General features: G+C 36.3%; 2 protein-coding genes across 2 annotated transcripts in view; both read left to right on the top strand.

The window, feature by feature from the left end:
* LOC120353092 overlaps nt 1-20,998 on the top strand; it is a 244,618-nt gene that overhangs the window by 48,152 nt on the left and 175,468 nt on the right. The window lies entirely within an intron of this gene.
* Nucleotides 2,208-20,133, top strand: LOC111060869 (forkhead box protein O1). Its single transcript, XM_022348555.2, has 3 exons — nt 2,208-3,128; nt 15,525-15,889; nt 17,186-20,133. Exons 2-3 carry the CDS (start codon nt 15,720-15,722, stop codon nt 18,456-18,458), a joined length of 1,443 nt encoding a protein of 480 aa, XP_022204247.2. The 5' UTR covers nt 2,208-3,128; nt 15,525-15,719; the 3' UTR covers nt 18,459-20,133.

Genomic DNA, 20,998 nt, shown 5'->3' with positions numbered 1-20,998 from the left:
GTGTGTGGTGTGTGTGTGTGTTGTGTGTGTGTGTTGTGTGTGTGGTGTGTGTGTGGTGTGGTGTGTGTGGTGTGTGTGTGTGTGTGTGTGTGTGGTGTGTGTGTGTGTGTGTGTGTATGTGTGTATGTCTGTGAACACGATAACTCCATTCCTAATCAACCGATTGACTTGAAATTTTAAACTTAAGGTCCTTATACCATGAGGATCTGACAATAAGAAATTCAATAAAATTGAATTCAAAATAATTACTAAAAAACCATGTTTTTCACGGTTTTCTCGAAAACGGCTCTAACGATTTTCTTCAAATTTATACCATGTATAGCTATTTATAAGCCCTATCAACTGACATGAGTCTCATTTCTGGGAAAATTGCAGGAGATCCGTAATATTCTTGTAAAAAATGGCGGATAATCACTAAAAAACCATGTTATTCACGGTTTTCTCGAAAACGGCTCTAACGATATTCTTCAAATTCATACCATGGATATTTATAAGCCCTATCAACTGACATGGATCTCATTTCTGGGAAAATTGCAGGAGCTCCGTAATATTCTTGAAAAAAATGGCGGATAATTACTAAAAAACCAAGTTTTTCACGATTTTCTCAAAATAACTCGACCGATTTTTTTCAAATTCATACTCTGTATAGTTATTTATCAGCTCTATCAACTGGCATGAGTCTCCTTACTGTGAAATTAATGGGCGGTTCACCCCATCCTTGAGAAATGGACTTTGTAACCTCCTTCTCGTGCAAGAAATAGGTAGGTGGGGCAGTTCATAAAAATAACACATAGTCGAGATATTTCATATGTAGAGCAGCTGTTTTGACGACTTTAAAAAAATGACGACTAAAAAAAAGCATCGAATTTCACAATTTACACAAAGGAAAAAGTACTCTGAAAACAATTATATATATACACATATACAAAAGTCTGATCGTAGTTTCAAATATGAGCAAGGAAAGTTGTGTGAGTGTACCACACCAGATTTTTCTTTAATATTGTGTATTAATTGTGTGTAATTATATATACACATATACAAAAGTCTGATCGTAGTTTCAAATATGAGCAAGGAAAGTTGTGTGAGTGTACCACACCAGATTTTTCTTTAATATTGTGTTATTTATTCAATTATTATTAATCATTCATTAAATACTGTAAATCACCCCGAAGACTTCTGCTACTGCAAATGGATTGACAACAGGATTAACAGCTAGATGAAAACTCTATGAGAGCTACTATCCAAAAATTATTTGCCAGCCCGGGAATCGAACCCGGTACTTCCTATAATAATTGCTAATCAGGAATGCTTTGAATTGTGTATCATCGAATCAATAAAAGAATAAAATACACAAGCTGTTCCAGAACCAGAAAAGATGGAAGCTATATCTCAAATGGCCAGCTTTATCAGTCAGGAGTATTCTTGGTCTCTTTATCTAACAGCGTTCGAAGCTTTGTGGAAATATTACAAAGTCCTCCACTAAGCTGACAGGGAATAGAACAACTCAATCCTCCAGGAAGCAGTTGATAGATTTGAAGAAGTAAATTCAATAGTACGTTGGTGTCATGTATCCGTTAGGAGCGATCCTGAAAAGAGGGAGAAAATACGAGAGACTGATAAGAGAGAGAGAGAGAGTGTGTGTGTGAGAGAGTTATAGGGATAAGAGACAGGATGTGGGAGAGAGTGCGAAAATGAAACAAGATAGAAGGGGACTGAATAACCAGAGCCAGAGTGAGAACTATTTATTATACAGTACACTAAAACTTCACTTTTATATTTACAGAAGTGTTATGTACTATTGTAAGGGGGAAAGTAATAATGAGAGAGGAAGGTGAGCGAGCAATTTGAAGACACAACAGTAAGAACGATCTATACCGCTACTTTTGTCATATATATACACAGTGGTGTTATGTATCTGTTAGGAGCCAAACATTTTGAAACATCTTGAAGAACCTGGAATGCTGTGTACAGCTATAGTGAAAAACACATAATATTGTCAGTATTGGTTGATGAAGAAGCAAGTATGTCATTTCCAAGGACCGCTGCCAGTTTCCAGTGGATCTCACTTGAAAGGTATTACGGTGCCTTGGTAACGAGAGGTGACCTGTGATTGGTGGAGCTTCCCGCGTCCCGCGCACTCACAGCCAATCAGAGCCATTGTGGAGGGGTTTTGGACGCACCCTTCGTTTTTGTTGTTTATCGGTGCTAGACCGGGCGGGCCCCTCTCTGCATCGCTATCTTTTGTGTTGCTACAAATATTTTGAACGTACCAACCCCTCCAAATAGTAGCAAAATATACACACTCACACAGATACATCTCTGTTTTCGACTCTGAATGCTGGGTAGAGGTGTGTTGTCACGATATCCCTGAACTCGCCCCCCCTCAAACAACACAAACTCTCTTAAACTCTCTCTCTCTCTGTGTTTAGTGTGTCCATGTTTCTCTCGAATTGAGAAGCGACCTTTGCATCCCCTATTGAAAGCTGTGTGTTGAACGCTGTTTTCGTGATTTGTCGTTCAGTTGGCGGCTGAGCAGTCTGCCTTTCGTGTTGGTCCATCCACATCTCTCAACACTGTCTTGCTGTTACCAGTATTAATTACTCAGTGCACCAGTTAATTACTCCATAGGAAGAACATCTTCGAAAATAATTTCTCATTCCTTCAAACTTTAACAAATAAGCATTAGCTACAACACTTTCAAGAAAGAACTAAGCCTATGTGATTCGTGTAATAGAAATTCTAATTCTGACAACTTTTTTCAAAAATAGACAGCAAGCTACGTTATTTGAGTGATGTTTATATCAGTGACAGAATATTATCTTCAAAAGTATATACCATGAACATTTCAGATCCTTAAACATTCATCACTACTCATAGACGACTTGTGTGAAAGATATTTCGACAAATCAACTCGAACGAACATCAAAAAAGTGCATCTATAGATCACTATTTTGTGTAAATAATCCCAAGTCTTCTTGAAGGAAACTGCGAAACTTTGATAGAGTAGAAGACCTGATTATTTCTTCAGACAAATTGTGGAGTTTATAGATTGGAATTGAGAATTGCTGATTGCTGCCGGCTGAGAAATTGCACTCTCTGAAACAATATCCAGTTTTCTTCTGGGAAAGGTGAGTTGGATTTTAATTTTCAAACTCATACTAGATTGTCTATAAAAATTGAATTTGAATTACAGTGCTCATACATCATCTCAATGTTGACCTTATTACAGTTTCATGGTGATTCTTGAAAATAAATAGAAAGCCAGCTTATTAGAAGGAACTATGGTCGGAGTGAGACACCTACTAAAAAATTAATCCATCTTAATTCAAAACTGAAATACCCTTCCTCACGCTTTACATGCATTTTCACTTTAAACTTCATCAAATGATATCACTGAGTGTGAATTGATTCACTGAGTGAGTCCAAATCCATCAAACACCCTGAAGACTCCTGCAACTGCAGTCATAAAAGTATATATTTATATTTATAATAGTTATTGACAACAGGGTGAATAGCTTTTATTATTATTATATTATAACATTTGTAAGGTCCATTGACGGCTTGAATGATATATTCAGGGGAGGTGGCTTCCTAACGGAAGCTTCCCAGCAATAAAAGCAATACGAATATTATTTTAATAATAACAATATTATCAATCTCATTTCCTCCTCCCATATCAATCGAAAATCTCAGTCTGTAATCAAATGTAGATTGTTGAATGGTATTCGGTTATTCACTGATTCGAATTCTTTTGTCCGAAAATAAATGGACATCAATTTCAAAAACTTCTATCAGTTTTCTGTTTTGAAGCAGAGTTACATTCTATATTGAATGAAGCTATTTGGAATACATCACAACCACTCATATATTCAAATACAGAAAATATTTTCGGTTGCTACACGGTCGGTTACAATGATTGTTGAGTTGGTGAGATATAATAATTGATGTGGATTAAGTTTGAGATATAGGCTACTGTATGTGCATCATTAGCTTGCAGTAAAATCGTTCACTTTAAAATTTTCTAGAAGATGGTTTATTGGGAATTTTCAATGCTTGGAATGATACTGAAAATAACTATTAGGAATTTGCCACCATTGAATCATGAACAAAGTTTGAAGAGCTAATTCATATTGGACTCCGTAGTTTCACTGACCATATAGTTTGGATCATGAAGTTTCTATTGTAAACAAGATAGACTACTTGCGTTTACCAGCGATTGATGATGGTGTGTAGCAGCCGAATAAAGTTTTGTATAGAATGATATCAATATTATACTGTAAACTTTTCAAATTCGGCTTGATATAAAATTCACGGTCCAAGTATGAACACTTGATTCGATAGATATACGTTGGTATCTGATCTTATTCGATTGGAGTTTGTTAGTCTTAGGAGAAAATAAAAAATAATCATAAAAAATTTCACGTTACCACCAATCTCTAGAGTTTTATTAAATGGGTTTTCTATATGAGTGGATTATCTGTGCTTCACCAGCTTCTTGTACCAATGATTATTATTGATTTCAACGGAAATTATATATCACGTATATTTCTTAACTCATATTATTATAATGAACTGAAACAGTTACTCGATACTTTATGAAATATAAAATCAGCTCACCAACTAGCGATCATTTAAAACAATTTCATCAAGATTTATGAAATCCATATTTTCATAATTCATTATAATATAATGAAGGAAAGAATCGTCTCACACATGTACAGGATAGTAAATTTACCAATGACACATCATCACGTCTTAACTACTAAACGGATTAAGTTGAAATTTTATATATTATAGATTCTGAATTTACCGATACTGAATTTATTATTGTGCTCTATCTACTTGAATCGTCTGAGTTTGAGTTGGGTTATCGTTCATGCGCGATGATTCGTATACTATGGAACAAATACTTGAGGCTCTTTAGCTGCGTCAAAGTTGTCAACAGAACGTTATGTAGGAAACTTCTGACAACTTTTTCAACGTTTCTGACACTGAGTGGGGAACATCAAGTTTGTTGAAAACAAGGATTTCCACAACAAGTGACCCGCTGGGTTGGAAAACTGGCTCAATAACTGTTGTATTATAATCTTTGAAACCCGCAATTTTCGATTATACAGATTTGATGGAAATTATAAAAGCAGCTAAATATTCCTCTTACAAGAATTATTTAACAGTAGGCTCCACTTTGTCGCTTCAACATCTTCGACCCTCATATGAAAGCAAATTCATTTTTTCAAATGTGAAGGTGATACAGTCATGTGGTACATAATTTCGATACAGAGTTCCAAGAAAAAATGGATACTGTTCAATGTTTCTCTCATTACGAACTGCTTGTTAATGATAACTTTCAATTACTCAAATTAGGACGAAAATAAATGGTGAAAACCACACATTGATATATCAACCAGTATTATTTTGTTGATGTAAAAGTTAAAATCATGTGTGTCAGCGCGTGTGATAGCTCCTGAATGACTGGAAAAACTGTAGTAATCACATCCACTTTCAAAGTTATTTTATATCCTGAAAAAGGACGAAGGAGTGTCCATTGTGGAGCGAAGGAGTGTAATTTTGTTGCTCAACGACCTTGACCTGTGAGAACGTCCGAAGAATACTGATAAAATATTTGAAGCTGATTCATCAATTCTTAATAAAGTTATTGTAGAAAATAAAATACTTTGGCCTTCAGTAAGTCTAAAATTGAAACTCGCTAACGCTCGTTCACTCAGACGATAGGATTTTTCTGTGCTTTCTAAGAAATTGTTGAAAACTCACTTTTTGGTGTGAACGTGGTTTAATGGGAATTTTTTCGCGGTCTCAGCCTGCGAAAGTGTGGAAAATACCCAAATTAAGCACCCAAGTCAAAATAAAGATAGTAGTCTACTAAGTAGGCCTAGAAGTTGAATCATAATGGAGACGAACCTCTCTTTCCCTTCTCTTTTCTGTCTATACCGCTCTTTCACACTTGGTTGTCTTTGGGAAGAATTTTCGGTAATCCTTCCACAAGTATAGAGATGACTGTTTAAACCTCGTCGATCTATGCAGATAGAATATTATCCTAGTTCGAATTGTACAAGGTGGTGCAGATGGATTGGGTGGTTTCAAAATATTTCTCAAACTGTCAATTTTGGAGGTGTTGGATTGAAATAAGAGTTCCAATCATTCAGTTACAATGAGAGTTCATCATTTTCTTATAAAGATTATGCTCTATTGGCCTGTACCGGCATCTTTCTCTTCCTTGTTCTTCCCATGCCTCGCTTTCCTTCGTGTTTGTACTCCCATGCTAATATTTGGAGCCTTTTGGATGGTATTTTGAATGAATGTGTCGACCAATTCCCCGATATTTTTTCAGAATATCTAATAGCGGTTCTACATTCAGTTCAGCTCTTATGCTGACATTTCCTATTCTATCCAGTCTAGTATCTAAAACCTTTGACCGCTCTTAAAAATCTCAATCCAGCAACTTGTATACGAGATTCAGTTTAACTGTTTAAAACCCATACCTTGCTACCGTATGCATTTAATAGACCGCACTGAATCTCGCCACTTTCTCACCAACTTCTTCATCGTTTTCGAATGAAATGCGGCATCCCAAATAGCTGAAGTCTCTCACTTGATCTAATGTTTGGTTGTATTGCACGATTTTCAATCTGACTTTCCTTTAAAAGACATTATCTTGGATTTTTGAGGTGAGATTCTCAAGCCAAAGCCCGACCCAATTCTGTTTAGCTAGGTTGAGTGCATATTGAAGTTTTTCTTCGGTGTAAAAAAATCACAGTGTCGTCTGCATATAGTAAAGAGTTAATGGAGACATTATTGCAAAGCTCAATCCCTGAGTCAATCGATTCCAAATGTTTAGAATCTCGTCAGTGTATATATTGGACAGAGTCGGGGACATTGGGCTCCCTTGTCTTACACCTTTGACAATGGGAGTTTATTCAAAAAATTAGTTAGCTCACTTAGGCCTATTGGGAATTAAAGGGTGTATATGAACAAACCCCGAACCATTCAGGAGTTAAAGGCAGCAATTCACAACGAAATCACAAAACTCTTAGTGATATAGGCTACTTGAATGGAAAATTTGGACCGACTCCAGGAAATCCTCACTAGAGAAAAAGGCATATGATGGACGTAATATTTTAAAAAAAACCAACTTGACTTATTTTCTGTCAATTGACTACCATTAAAACCGCACGTGTTGCACTTTATTTCAATCCCTCTACAATTGACAATTTGTCAGGTGAAGACCACTTGATATTTGAGACAAAATTAAGAAATTGAAGAAGTTTTGGGCAATAGCCTGTTTTTTCTTTTCCGACTATTGTAGTGTTTGCTTTATCCAATGAATCTATATATATAAAAGCGAAATGGCACTCACTCACTGACTGACTGACTCACTCACTCACTCGCAGAACTAAAAATCTACCAGACCAAAAACGTTCAAATTTGGTAGGTATGTTCAGTTGGCCCTTTAGAGGCGCACTAAGAAATCTTTTGGCGATATTTTAACTCCAAGGGTGGTTTTTAAGGGTTTAAAGTTATTTTAGCATCTATATTCTTCTTATTCCAATATTTTGAAATTAATATAATTGAAATGTCCATACCACATGTTAATATAGAACTATAATCTAGAGAGTGTACCTCTTCGGAACAGTTGTTCTGGTAACTGAATTAAAAATTTTGTCAGGTTGGCATTAAGTTGAGTTGACTTTGTTAGGTTGGCACCAAGTTGAAGATTGAAATGCATTTATCCACGACCTCCTGGATACCAATTTATCCAGTTAGCCAGAATAAGCGTTTTCTCAGCTTTTCTGCGTTTCCTCACCATTTTCAATAATTGATGGAAATATATTAAAAAAAATTCAGTACACAGGTTTAGCTGAGGTGGAAGAATTTTGTTCGCCAAAGATACGCCGATATAGTAACAGGTGTATTCCGAGATCAAATTGACATAATACGTTCAAATTCGGTACAGAGATTCCGCTGGAATCTACATGCAGGCGAGCGAAGCGAGCCCGCTGATCTCATTTTTGGACGATCCAGTCGGGGGTCCAGGGGGCGGAGCCCCCTGGCTAGACGGATACGGCTAGTAAATGAATAAGATATCCACTGCGCCACTCTTCATATAGGCTCATTTCTCATTGCATACATTTCAATCCATTGAGAAGTAGGCTGTTTAGTCAGCTAACTAGATAAAGTAGTTACAAGCCAGCAAACGTGAGTAATATACAATCAAATCAGATCTCACCATACATGTCTAAATCTAATCTTTCCATCTCCATCTATATGATAATAATTCATCACATAGACTCATATAATATGTCACCATGCAAAGTCTATTGTCCAGTTCAAGTTTATTGTTTCATGTCTGAAGCTATCACGTACACATGTGTGTGTGTGTGTATATATATATATATATATATATATTATATATATATATATATATATATTATATATATATATATATGAGTGTATGAGCGTCTGTGTGCACGATATCTCATCTCCCAATTAACGGAATGACTTGAAATTTGAAACTTAAGGTCCTTACAATATGAGGATCCGACACGAACAATTTCGATCAAATGCGATTCAAGATGGCGGCTGAAATGACGAAAATGTTGTCAAAAACCGGGTTTTTCGCGATTTTCTCGAAAACGGCTCCAACGATTCTGATTAAAGTTGTACTTAAAATAGTCATCGATAAGCTCTATCAACTGCCACTAGTCCCATATCTGTAGAAATTTCAGGAGCTCCACCCCATCTATGCAAAGTTTGATTTTGGATTTTCAATTATCACGCTTCAGATACAATTTAAACAAAACATTTTGAGTGGAGCATAAGAATCTCTACAATTAATTTACAGTAACATTTTCACCTAAAATAAAAAAAAAATCTGGTGTGGTGCACTCACACAACTTTCCTTGCCGTTATGAAAATTGATCACCTGACGCTAGTGTACTCGTGCATCTCAAGTCTACTATTCAAAGATATGAGACTGCTGGTGATAGGTCAATAACGCTGGAGACACACGGGGTCTGCTATCTCTTCGTAGTGAATAATTTAATAGAACCAACAGTTTGCGACTTAATAATCACATTTTCTCTGATTTCAAGCTTATTTACAATTTAAGGTGGAAATGTTACTGGACATTACTTGCAGAGATTTTCATGCTCAATCTTTTCCACTTGAAAATTTCTGATCAAATTGAATATGAAGGCTGATAATTGAGAATCTAAAATCAAACTTTGCATAGATGGGGCAAAGCTCCTGGAATTTTTACAGATATAGGACCTGTTGCAGTTGATAGAGCTTATCAATGACTACTTCAGGTATGAATTTGATCAAAATCGTTGGAGCCGTTTTCGAGAAAATCGCAAAAAACCCTGATTTTGACAACATTTTCGCCATTTTAGCCGCCGTCTTGGATTGCATTTGATCGAAATTATTCGTGTCGGATCCTTAAGCTGCGTACACATACTCGTGCTTCCAACCCGCACCGAGCACGCTCCTCCCTCGTACCGCTCACGTACCACCATCGCACAGCAATCGCTCCGCCTCCGCTCTCTACTCGCTCCGATCATGAACGTTACGGAAGATGGTAGATCTTCTCGCGTTCCCCGGTCGAACCATTGTTGCTCGCCGGTCGATCATCAATCGCTCTGCTGGAGTGACGTTCGGTCTTGGAGCGGAACGAAAGTCTGTACGCACCTTTATAGTGTAAGGACCTTACGTTCCAAATTTCAAGTCATTCCGTTAACTGGGAGATGAGATATCGTGTACACAGACGCACACACACACACACACACACACACACACACACACACACACACACACACACACACACACACACACACACACACACACACACACACACACACACACACACACACACACACAACACACACACACACACACATACACACACACACACACACACACACACACACACACACACACATACAGACAGACCAATACCCAAAACCACTTTTTCGGACTCAGGGGACCTTGAAACGTATAGAAATTTAGAAATTTGGGTACCTTTTTTTCGGAAAGCAATACTTTCCTTACCTATGGTAATAGGGCAAGGAAAGTAATAAGCTCGAAATTCGGGAAAATGTGATTATCCAATTGCAAACTGTTGGCAACTGTTGATTCTATTAAACGATTCACTATGAAGAGATAGCAGACCTCGTGTGTCTCCAGCGTTATTGCCCTGTCACCAGCTGGCTCAAATCTTTGAATAGTAGACTTGAGATGCGCGGGAACACTAGCGTCACGTGATCAATTTCCATAACGGCAAGGAAAGTTGTGTGAGTGCGCCACACCAGATTTTGATTCTTTAATAACAAACACAAATAGTTTGATCAGCTGTTTCAGAACACTTGAAATTTGTACAATATGAATGTCAACAATGATTGTCGTTGTCGACTGCCGATGTTTACGCACAAACAAAAATGTACCTTCAATCTAATTAATATTTTTCTGAAGAATAAGTTCCTTTGCGGCAGTGCTACAATTGAATATAATTTGATATATAACATTATATTGTATTTTTATTATTATACAATTGGATATAAGAATCTATATATATAAAAGCGAAATGGCACTCACTCACTGACTGACTGACTGACTGACTCACTCACTCACTCACTCACTCACTCACTCACTCACTCACTCGCATAACTAAAAATCTACCGGACCAAAAAAGTTCAAATTTGGTAGGTATGTTCAGTTGGCCCTTTGGAGGCGCACTAAGAAATCTTTTGGCAATATTTTAACTCTAAGGGTTGTTTTTAAGGGTTTAAAGTTCGTCTTTTAGCATGTATATTCTTCTTCTCCCAATCTCTCAATTATAAATATAATTCAGATAGAGTACCTCTTCGAAACAGTTGTTAACTGGCAACTAAATTAATAATTTTGTCAGGTTGGCATTAAGTTGAGTTGACTTTGTTAGGTTGGCACCAAGTTGAAGATTTAAATGCATTTATCGCGAAAAATTGATTGGGCACTGCTACTTCAATCCTGGGAATATTATATTACTTGCCGTCAGGCTCGCTTCGCTCGCCATATCCGTTTAGCCAGACGTTTAATCTGGACCCCCGACTGGATTGTCCTAACATATGATAAAAATGCTCAAATTAAAAATGTAGGCGAGCGAAGCGAGCCTGCTGATCTCATTCTTGGACGATCCGGTCGGGGGTCCAGGGGGCGGAGCCCCCTGGCTAGACGGATATGGCGAGCGAAGCGAGCCTGACGGCTAGTATAATTATAAACCAGAAGAGAGTGTAATAGATTTTCAAAAGCACGTAAGCTCACACAGTGTTTCGATTTTCTAATACCATAATATATATTTCTGAACAGTTTCCTACACAACAAATCTATTTGCTCCTTCCATGTCAATTAACTCGTAACGCTGGTCCAATTATATAATTACTAGTAGGTAACCCGTGCTTCGCAAAGGTCCATTTTAAAACTTTGCAAAATGAAAACTTAACGTAATAAAAAATTCGAAATTTGAAAATAGGCCTTTAACCATCCTCGGTTAATGAAGAATCTTTATGCAAAATTTCAAATCAATCATTCCAGTAGTTCAGACGTGATGATGTGTCAAACATAATTTTCCTACATCACGTACGTGTATGAGCCAGCTCTTTCCATTATTATAGTAGAGATGATGGATAGATGCATGATTTATCAGTATCTTTGAATGAGAATAACTTTTGAACGGTTTGAGAAATCGGTGCGGTTTTGATGCGACAGAAAATCAGTTATTTTTATTCGAATAGGATCCCCAATCATACCTATCATCTAATGTCCCTTTTAAAAGAAATGTTCAGCAGCTTCTATACAACAACTGGAAGCATGACAAATTGGAAACTTGACGTAATAAAATCTTGAAGAACTGAAAATGGGCATAAATAACCATCCTCGGTTAGTTAAGAATCTATATGCAAAATTTCAAATTAATCAGTTCAGTATATTTCAGACGTGATGATGCGTCAAACATAATTCCCTATTCCTTACGTGTATAAGCCAGTTCTTTCCTTTTTAAAGTATAAAAAACTGAAGAAGACATAATACTTGAAAACCTCACAGAATCATATCGATTTTTCCAATAGGCTACATCAATAAATTTTAGTATCGATTAGATCCTCCTCAATTTGAATCAGGCAGCCTTTTGTTTTCCCAATTATTCCAAACAAAATACCAAAAATACTCGTTTCACTGCGAATTCGTGTCTAATAGTAGATTATAACTGAAGAATATAAATTATTACTTATTTTATTGTGATCTATTCATGTTTTCTTATGAAATTCAATGATAGGCCTACAGCATGAAGACTATGTCCATTTCATTTGTACTGGTGGCCAAATTTTACATTGAAAATAATTATTTGATAAAATCCAAGTTCAATTGTAAAGAAAACAAATTCCTTGAAAAAATAATTGATAATAATACGTTTCGAGGGAAAAAATTGAGAACAAAAAAATTGGGAAGAATCGGGAATCGAACCGAGGATCCATTGCTCCGTAAGCTAGCCTTTTACCGTTCCACTAGACGGCCGTTCGAAATTAGTTGTCTTGTAACAGCATTATAACCTCCTCATAAAAAAACACACACTTCTGAGCTGCAACAATGTAGCTTATGGAACTTCATGTATGGTAGCATAGATTTGAACATTAATTCTGAAAAATCTAGAAGGAAAATTGAAATTTGGGCTTCCAGGTGCACGAGATCGATATTTTTGGAATCCAAGTGCAAAATTTGGAGATCTAAATCATTCCCGTTTTTCCGGTATGCAATCCACAAGTTGACATGTTTTGATGCAAACAAACGAACAAACGAACAAACGAACACACGAACAAACACAACCCTACTCTCTCTTATTATAATATTATAGACTACATTTATCGAGATTACACTTCCAGTTGCCACGATTGAACGATTCAGCGACTGGAAGGTGTTCGTGTTTACTTGATCAGTAGGCTTTTCACCCTATGACAAGAGGGATAGCCCTTCAGACCTTCGTAATAAGGTTACCATAAGGACTTTCCAAACCCTTATGCAAGCGGATAGCCCTTAATAGATTGGGGTGTATGGCCTCCCTTTTCATGTCTAAGTTGTTGGTTTTCCTAGAGACCTCTAAACCTAACATAGGGGGTTTATGCTATACTAACATTCACGTACAACCAAATATATTGCCTCCGTATAACCGTCGGTTCTGAAAACATTGATCAAAGTTTGGTCAAAGACCACTTGTTGAGGCTGGAACGGGGTGCTTTTGAATGAATAATGCTCAGTCGCGCTTCATAAATAATGTTGGTTGCTAGTTGCTATTAGAGTGTCCACACATCGACAGAAAGCACGGCAGGGGAAACTGATCATTCGAAAACAAACCAGCATTATGAGCTCCATGTTTTCTTTGCCTTTCAAGGCCTATTGAGATTATTATTTTAATTTTGGATTATAACTCTGTGTGTATCGTTTCGAACTAGATGAAAAGGCAGCTATAACACGTGTATATTTTAGATACCTCTTTTTCCACATGCATTAATCGATTTTCTAAGAATTGAGATGTAGAGGATATTCACTGAAAAACTTGACAAATTTAAAAGTTTACTCTCTGAAATCTTGACGTACTGAAAACCCGACACATTGTTAACTTGACAAACTAAATACTTGGACGTACTGAAATCTTGGAGAACTGAGAATAGGCCATCCTCGGTAAATTAGGAATCTTTATGCGAAATTCCAAGTTTATCACTTAAGTAGCTCAGACGTGATGATGCTTTATTCGTGTATTTCCTATCACATACATGTATAGGCCGATTCTTTCCTTCATGATATTAGAAATTCAATGATAGTATTATTATTCAACTAACAGTACCTTTTCATATGTTATTTGTTCATAACATTGTTTTGTTTAATGGAAATGGTTTACATGCGTTATGAACTAATACAATTTAAAAGAACTGTGTACTAAATAATATTTTAATTCCATTTCAATGTTTTTCTAATCAGAAATTTGATTCTTATATAATATTGAGAATTATTCCAACTTCAATTTGAAGGGAAAACTGGAATAGTTGGCTCTTGATGTTGAGTCAAAATCATTCGTTACCTGGTTGCCATGGCAACGTTCAAGATAAATTGAGAATTTTTGAATTTCAATGAAGAAAACCACGACATTCACCTCTGAAATCAACACAAAAAAACTGCTAGCGAACAGACAGCTGATCAGCTGTGATGAGAAGGTTTCAACATAGAGAAACAATAGCGTAAATAGATATCCCATGGTATAGGGAATTTATGTCGCAACTTTTACTGTTATCTCAAGCCGATTACTGTCATTATTGTAAATTTTTACTGTTTTGTTGGGGTGATAGTGTATGAACGGCAAAATTCGAGAGACTACCAGCGTCACATAGCTGCATAGGAAAGAACTACGTGAACTATCGGCTTGGGATAACACTAAAAGTTGCGACATAAACGCCCTATACCATGGGATATCTACTTATGCTATCGTTTCTCTATGGTTTTAATCAAATGATTGAATGCCTAATAGGGACGGACAGCTGATCAGAAGAAAATTCCGAGAAGCTACTCAGTATAGCAAAAACATTCGATCAACCAACTTAGTTTGCTATTCAAGTTAGAGCCTGGCACGCCGTGATTCTATAATTGGGCATGCAGCTGCACAGAAGTCAGGCATACGATGTTGGCATATTCTGCTTCCGCCCGCCACCATAACGATCAACTAGGAATCTTCTCATAATAAAGGGTGTTTACTAGGAACTGCATGATTTTAAAAAGCCAAAAATTTAGAAATTTTGAACAAAAACTTTATTTTCTCACACAATGTGTTCTACAAACTCGGAACTTTGAGAAAATTACAAAAATTAAGGAGCAAAAATAACATTGCGTAGGTGGCGTCCTTCCGATTGAATATATTCTAGACGTTCCCTGAAGTATCTCGTAACATTGCTCTTGAAATGGCTTGCATTTCTCTTTGCCAATATTGGCTGACAAAATGATCTGAAATTATAAATCAATACCATGCAAATCAGAAATGAAATAAATGAGTGGTATTGAGCAATAATGTGAATATCTTCCAAACGGTTTGAATCGAACGATTGATGGCGATTTGCGGTTTTCGCCATTTATTTGTCTTGAAATCATGTATCTCATGACAACCTTCCTATTCAAAAAAAAAAGTTGCATTAAAAATGGCGGATCCCAGATGGCGGACCAGATTTTTAAAGTCATAGTAAAGTGGTATTTTCAATTCTATTAGGATCCCCAATCACAGCCACAGTCAAATTGCCTTTGTTTATGAGATATTAAGCCGTTATCGGTCTTTTCGCCCACCCTGTTTAAGGTTAGAGTTATATGCGAATATGATTCAAACAACAGCTTTATCAATCTCCGTTTAGATCGGGAGCAATGTGAATCATATGTTTTTGTATTCAATTCTATTACATTTAAAATTGTTCTTATGAATTTTCAATAACTAATTCCTATTTCAGGTTGGAAGAGGAGGAAGAAAAAGAGGAAAGTGAACGTGAGAATGTGATAGAAGTGGAAGAAATTTTGTAAAATGGAGAAACAGAGGAAATAGAAAGTAGAGTAAGAGGAAGAAGAGAACGGAAAGAAAGAAGAAGGGAGAGAGAAAAATAGAGAGGTGGTGAAGGAGGAGAAGAAGGAGGAAAAGAAAAATTATAATGCTAGGCCAGCCTGGAGGAAATAATGGAGAGAACAACCAGACTGGTAGTCACCAACAGCCAAGTCCGACTGGGAGAGGTCCTCAAGCGCCCAGTCTTCCTATGTTGCAGCCATTGGACCACTATCGGCTGCAGCTCTACAACTATGCAGTGCAAGCTGAGCGACTAAGGTAACATCCCCATCATCTTATTGCAATCTGTCCAAAATCTATTTAGTGAAATCTAATAGTTATATGCCCGGTTTGTCAGTCGTTCAATAAACAACGCTATAGCTATTGATCAAATAAATTTATGTATTCAATAAATGTTTATTGGTTTCTTAAGCCGTGTCCATACTGAACAAATGTTCGAAAGACATGTTGAAAAAGTTTGGGCAAATTTTATTATGTTTGACAAACAATGTTTGCCCTTGGCCAGTGTGGACGCATCAACGAACAAAACATTTGTAAGTGGGAAGAATAAGTTTTATGTTTTACAGCTGTCAACTCAGAAAATGTTTGGGAAAAAGTAATTCTTTGTTTGACAATTATTGTCCAAACTTTCTAAAATGTTTGTCCCTGAGCTCCTCAACAGACATGTTTGTCGAACATTTGTTCAGTGAGTACTGAGTACACGGCTTTAAACATATTTATAGAATCCATAGGTACGGAACTACTTATCTGTTCAATGAATCTGGCAACTTGGCATGATCCCAAAAACCGGCCACTAACGTAAACAAACTTTTGATGTTATGGTAACCATGTTAACCTACCAAATCTTGGTTGTATATTCCATGCTTCAGAGTACCCAACATTCAGATTATGGTATTTCTAAAAATAAACATTTGTTTTTGATTCTCTGGTCTTTTTGAACTTGAAACTTTTTAACGATTAATAAATTAAGATAGTTTATGCTGATAATGAACTTATAGAGTATCAGATTCCCTCCAATATGATTATTACCATTAGATTCATTTCCCTATGTTTGTTGCAACAGTTTTAATGTTCAATGTGAAGTCTTTAGTTTCGTAAAATCTATTTGGAATTGAAATTTATCCAAAACACTGACAATTTACAAACAAAAATCAATGAATGTAACAAATCAGTACAGTAATTTTGAAAAAATAATAAACTGAAATACATAATGAAATATTATCTTTGAATTATTTTTATATAAATTAAAATAATCCAGAACTAACAAAAACATTATGTAACATCAGAGTTATGACTAACATACTTCATACCCTATTTGCAGCTAATGACAAATAAAATGGGGGGGAATGTTTGCAACACAATCTTTTTTTCCCGGATCTTTGCTGGGACTAGTTAGTGAACATGTCAAAGGTATAAAAAATTGTAGATAAACATATCAGAAGTTTCCATTTCTAAGTTGAATTCATTGTTCACTTTTAAATTGCATAGTTTTCAACTTTGAATGATGAAGAAATTTGAATGGATCGTATCTGAATAAATGAAGTTTTGTTACAGATGTCAGCAGTTTATCAGTCCTGGTGGAGCCGGGTCCCAATACCCAGGTACAGCCACAGCTTTGTGTCCACCCTACCCGGCCACAGCAGCCTACCATCCCAGGCTGGCACTGTCAATGTCCCTCTTCCATCACCGCGTATTTCAGCCAGAGGAGCCCAAACCACAGTACAGCTACATTGGATTAATAGCAATGGCCATTCTATCATCTCCTGACCATAAACTGGTTCTCTCCGATATCTATCAGTATATTCTGGACAACTATCCCTACTTCCGCACCCGGGGACCAGGCTGGAGGAACTCTATCCGTCACAACCTCTCTCTGAATGATTGTTTTGTGAAAGCGGGAAGAAGTGCCAATGGAAAAGGACACTATTGGGCGATACATCCGGCAAATGTAGATGATTTCAAGAAGGGGGACTTTAGGCGGAGGAAAGCGCAGCGAAAAGTGAGGAAACACATGGGTTTGGCTGTAGAGGATGATGGAAATGACTCGAGCAGTCCACCACCTCCTCCATTGTCACCGACACCAGTTGGAACGATCTGGACTCCAGCGGCGGTTTTCCCCACAGCATTCCACCATCACCATCACCACCACCAAACCAACCATCACCACCATCATCACAACCATCACACAAATGTCAATCTCACATCAGTCACTCTAAACAACATGGTTGGCCGAAAACGGCAGTTTGATGTTGCATCCTTACTGGCTCCAGATAATGTTTCTGAGCAAATTTTACCTCTCCAGGAAAGAAAAATGACTGCGAAAGATCTTCCTATAAAAGGGGAACCAAAGCTTGCAGGATGCATAGATGCTGAACATAGCTTGGACATGGAATCCGCTCCTGAAGATGGGTCATCATCAAAAAGGAAAAAAGTCTACAGCAGTGATGAAGATGTAGATGTGAGCAGTGAGGAAGTTGATGTGGTCTCTCACAATGCTCCCAATGATAGCAATCGTCACCCTAGACCAACTCCCCTACATCACAGTATAGCATCTTCACCAGCTTGGCCCCTGCCACTACCAGCAGTAACCTACCAGAACAGCTGTTTCAATCCCACCATTGTTCCAGCACACATGGATCAGCATACAAACAGCTTGGTTGCTAGGTACTACCAGACTGCAGCTAGGCGATTGCAAATGCACAGACATCTGAACAATAGTAATAGTTTTAGTGCTTACAATGATGATAATAATGGTGATGCGAATAGTAGTTGTAAGGATGATCAAGCAAGGATGTCACCAACAGCACTTGAAGAAGACAATGTTTAAAAAGAAAAGCTGGCATGAAATGTGTATGTCAACCGTGAATATTATTGAGATTTAATGTACCTTCTACCAATTCAAATAATTGGCTCTTCAAAGTGAGATTTACTTTAAAACGTCAGCATCTCATTCGAATATCATTAATATTTTCAGAAACCAATGTTAATTACAGTTCAAGGTAAATCTCACTCTTGTACCACATTTTATATGGTAAATGTTTTGAACTTGAAAATGTCACTATTTCTATGGATATAAAATAAAACATGAGATGCGCATAGGTCATACAAACTGTAAAAAATTAGAGATTCAATGTATCTTCAATATTTATTTGTAGAATTTCAATTGATATTGTGGAACGGGTAAGCCACTGTGAAGTATGGTTGATTCGACATTTATTTTATTCACTTTTATTAGCAGGTAGCCCGTGCTCCGCTAGGGTCTATTTTGAAACTTGACGTAATGAAATCTTGAAGAATTGAAAATAGGCCTATAACCATACAAGACAGAGGATCGACAACGTTGTTCTCCTATCTTCCTCCACTGTCATTATAACGTGCACCCCACTAAAGGTTTATAAGTTTCAAGTTTCTCACTTGATACTTGGTGTCATTTGGAACAGCAAAAATTAAGTAACAAAAATTCTTATAATGACTTTGAACAAACTATTTAGAAACATAACATGTATTGATCCTCACTCTATTATTTATCAAGTTATCGAGAGATATTTTAGAATCAAACTCTTGTCAAGGGAGAAATTCGTAATTTCGATATTTTGATGAATTTTATTCGTCGTGATAACTTTGATTCTTCTCATTCACCAACAAAGTAAGTTTGTTAGTAAATAAAGACTCGGATGAAAACTAACAAGTCATGTTATCTATACTATAATAAAGGAATGAACTGGCTTATACAAGTAGGCTACGTAATAGAAAAATCATGATTGACGCATCTTCACGTCTGAACTACTGGACTGATTAAACTACTGAACTTGAAATTTCGCATATAGATTCTTAATCAACCGAGGGTGGTTATATGCCTTTTTCCATTCTCCAATATTTAATTACATAAAGTTTTTAAATAGACCCATGCGGAGCACGGGTTACCTGTTAGTAAAGAATAGAGATCACGTACGCACACATTTATTATAACATAGCCTACACTACATATCTATGCTGGTTCTAAGAATAAAGGAAAGCCATTTATTGGGGATAGGATCTCTTGACACGAAATTGATGACATATAATTACTCTTTCCAATTGAGAAAAATATTTGCAATGTAAAAATGTAAGTAATATTAAAGGATGAAAAATATTACTGAACCACCAGTATCAAATAATATACCTCAGCATTCAATGGATATCTCTGTATCAGTTTTTTTGTTACACAGAAAATAAAACTCATAATGGAACCAAAAAATCATTCTCGTCTACTTTGATTGTAGATGTACGTGGAAAACAATTATTATGTAGATACTAAAACTATTCATCGAAGAAGATGTTATTCTTTAACAAAGAATAACCAATTCCTCATTGTTATAATTGAGCTGTATTGTAGTCCAAAACCTATTCTATATTATTGATCAAGCTTATCAGATGAATTTATAGAAGTTATTAATATCATTTTGTAAAATATGTTCTTAGCTGTAAATACGAAAAATAAAACTTGTAATGATCTCAAAATCTTCTGTCTTCTTCTTCTTACAAACAAGAATTATTGAGCTTTAACCTATTCCAACTCACATCTACCTTATTATTCAAATAAACATAAACAAATTTCTATTATTGCCACCGCTTGCGTGGTCTGTCAACATCTTTTTTGCCTACTGGCTAATAGTTATAGACTTTAGGAATCTTTGTTTTTTTTTTAATTTCAAAAGAGATTGTTCTATCCAGATTTGACTGAAGACTATCAAAATACGACACACGTCGTTTTGCACCTAATCTATTTGAACAGAGATTGATCAGCTTTTGTTTAAACTCGTAATCCGTAATATGACACATTATGTTAATATCTTTATGTGAAAATATTGCAACCATCTTCAAGGATAGTATATTATAGCTGGACTGTATTCTTGAACATCTTCATGTAACCGAAGATAAGCTTTGAGCTCTTAAGGTGCTTATGAACCTTCTATTGTGAGCCTAAGTACGTCATGCAATAAACTGAATTGATGTTTAAAAAATAAAACTTTTTTTTTCAAGTAAAACCGATGAAGCAAAACTGACGATGCAGAATTGATGAAGCAGAAATAGTCCACGCAATGAATGCTTGAAAAAAGGTTTAGAGGGAGAAGATTGGATCACAATTTTTGACCCCGCAGCTCTTCTAAGGGGGTAGGCTAAACATATCAAAAGTCCTCACCCCTAGCCCATGTGATAGAGATGTGTTTAAAAAGCTATATGGTCAAAAATATTTAAAATTGAAGCCAGAAGGGTTTTACTTCAAAATGTGACACTTTCGAGAAAACTATGAGAGATATGGGAAAATGTTCAATTCAATTCAAATTCAATTTATTTGCCATATATACAAGATTTATACAAATGTTA

This window comes from Nilaparvata lugens, chromosome 9 (assembly GCF_014356525.2).
Source record: "Nilaparvata lugens isolate BPH chromosome 9, ASM1435652v1, whole genome shotgun sequence".
NCBI lineage: Eukaryota > Metazoa > Arthropoda > Insecta > Hemiptera > Delphacidae > Nilaparvata > Nilaparvata lugens.
This window is presented reverse-complemented; position numbering and strand designations above follow the sequence as displayed.

Coding starts and splice junctions, on each gene's coding strand:
- LOC111060869 (XM_022348555.2), top strand. CDS start 15,720: ATGCTAGGCCAGCCTGGAGGAAATAATGGAGAGAACAACCAGACTGGT. Junction 15,890..17,185: donor GTGCAAGCTGAGCGACTAAG/GTAACATCCCCA, acceptor GTTTTGTTACAG/ATGTCAGCAGTTTATCAGTC.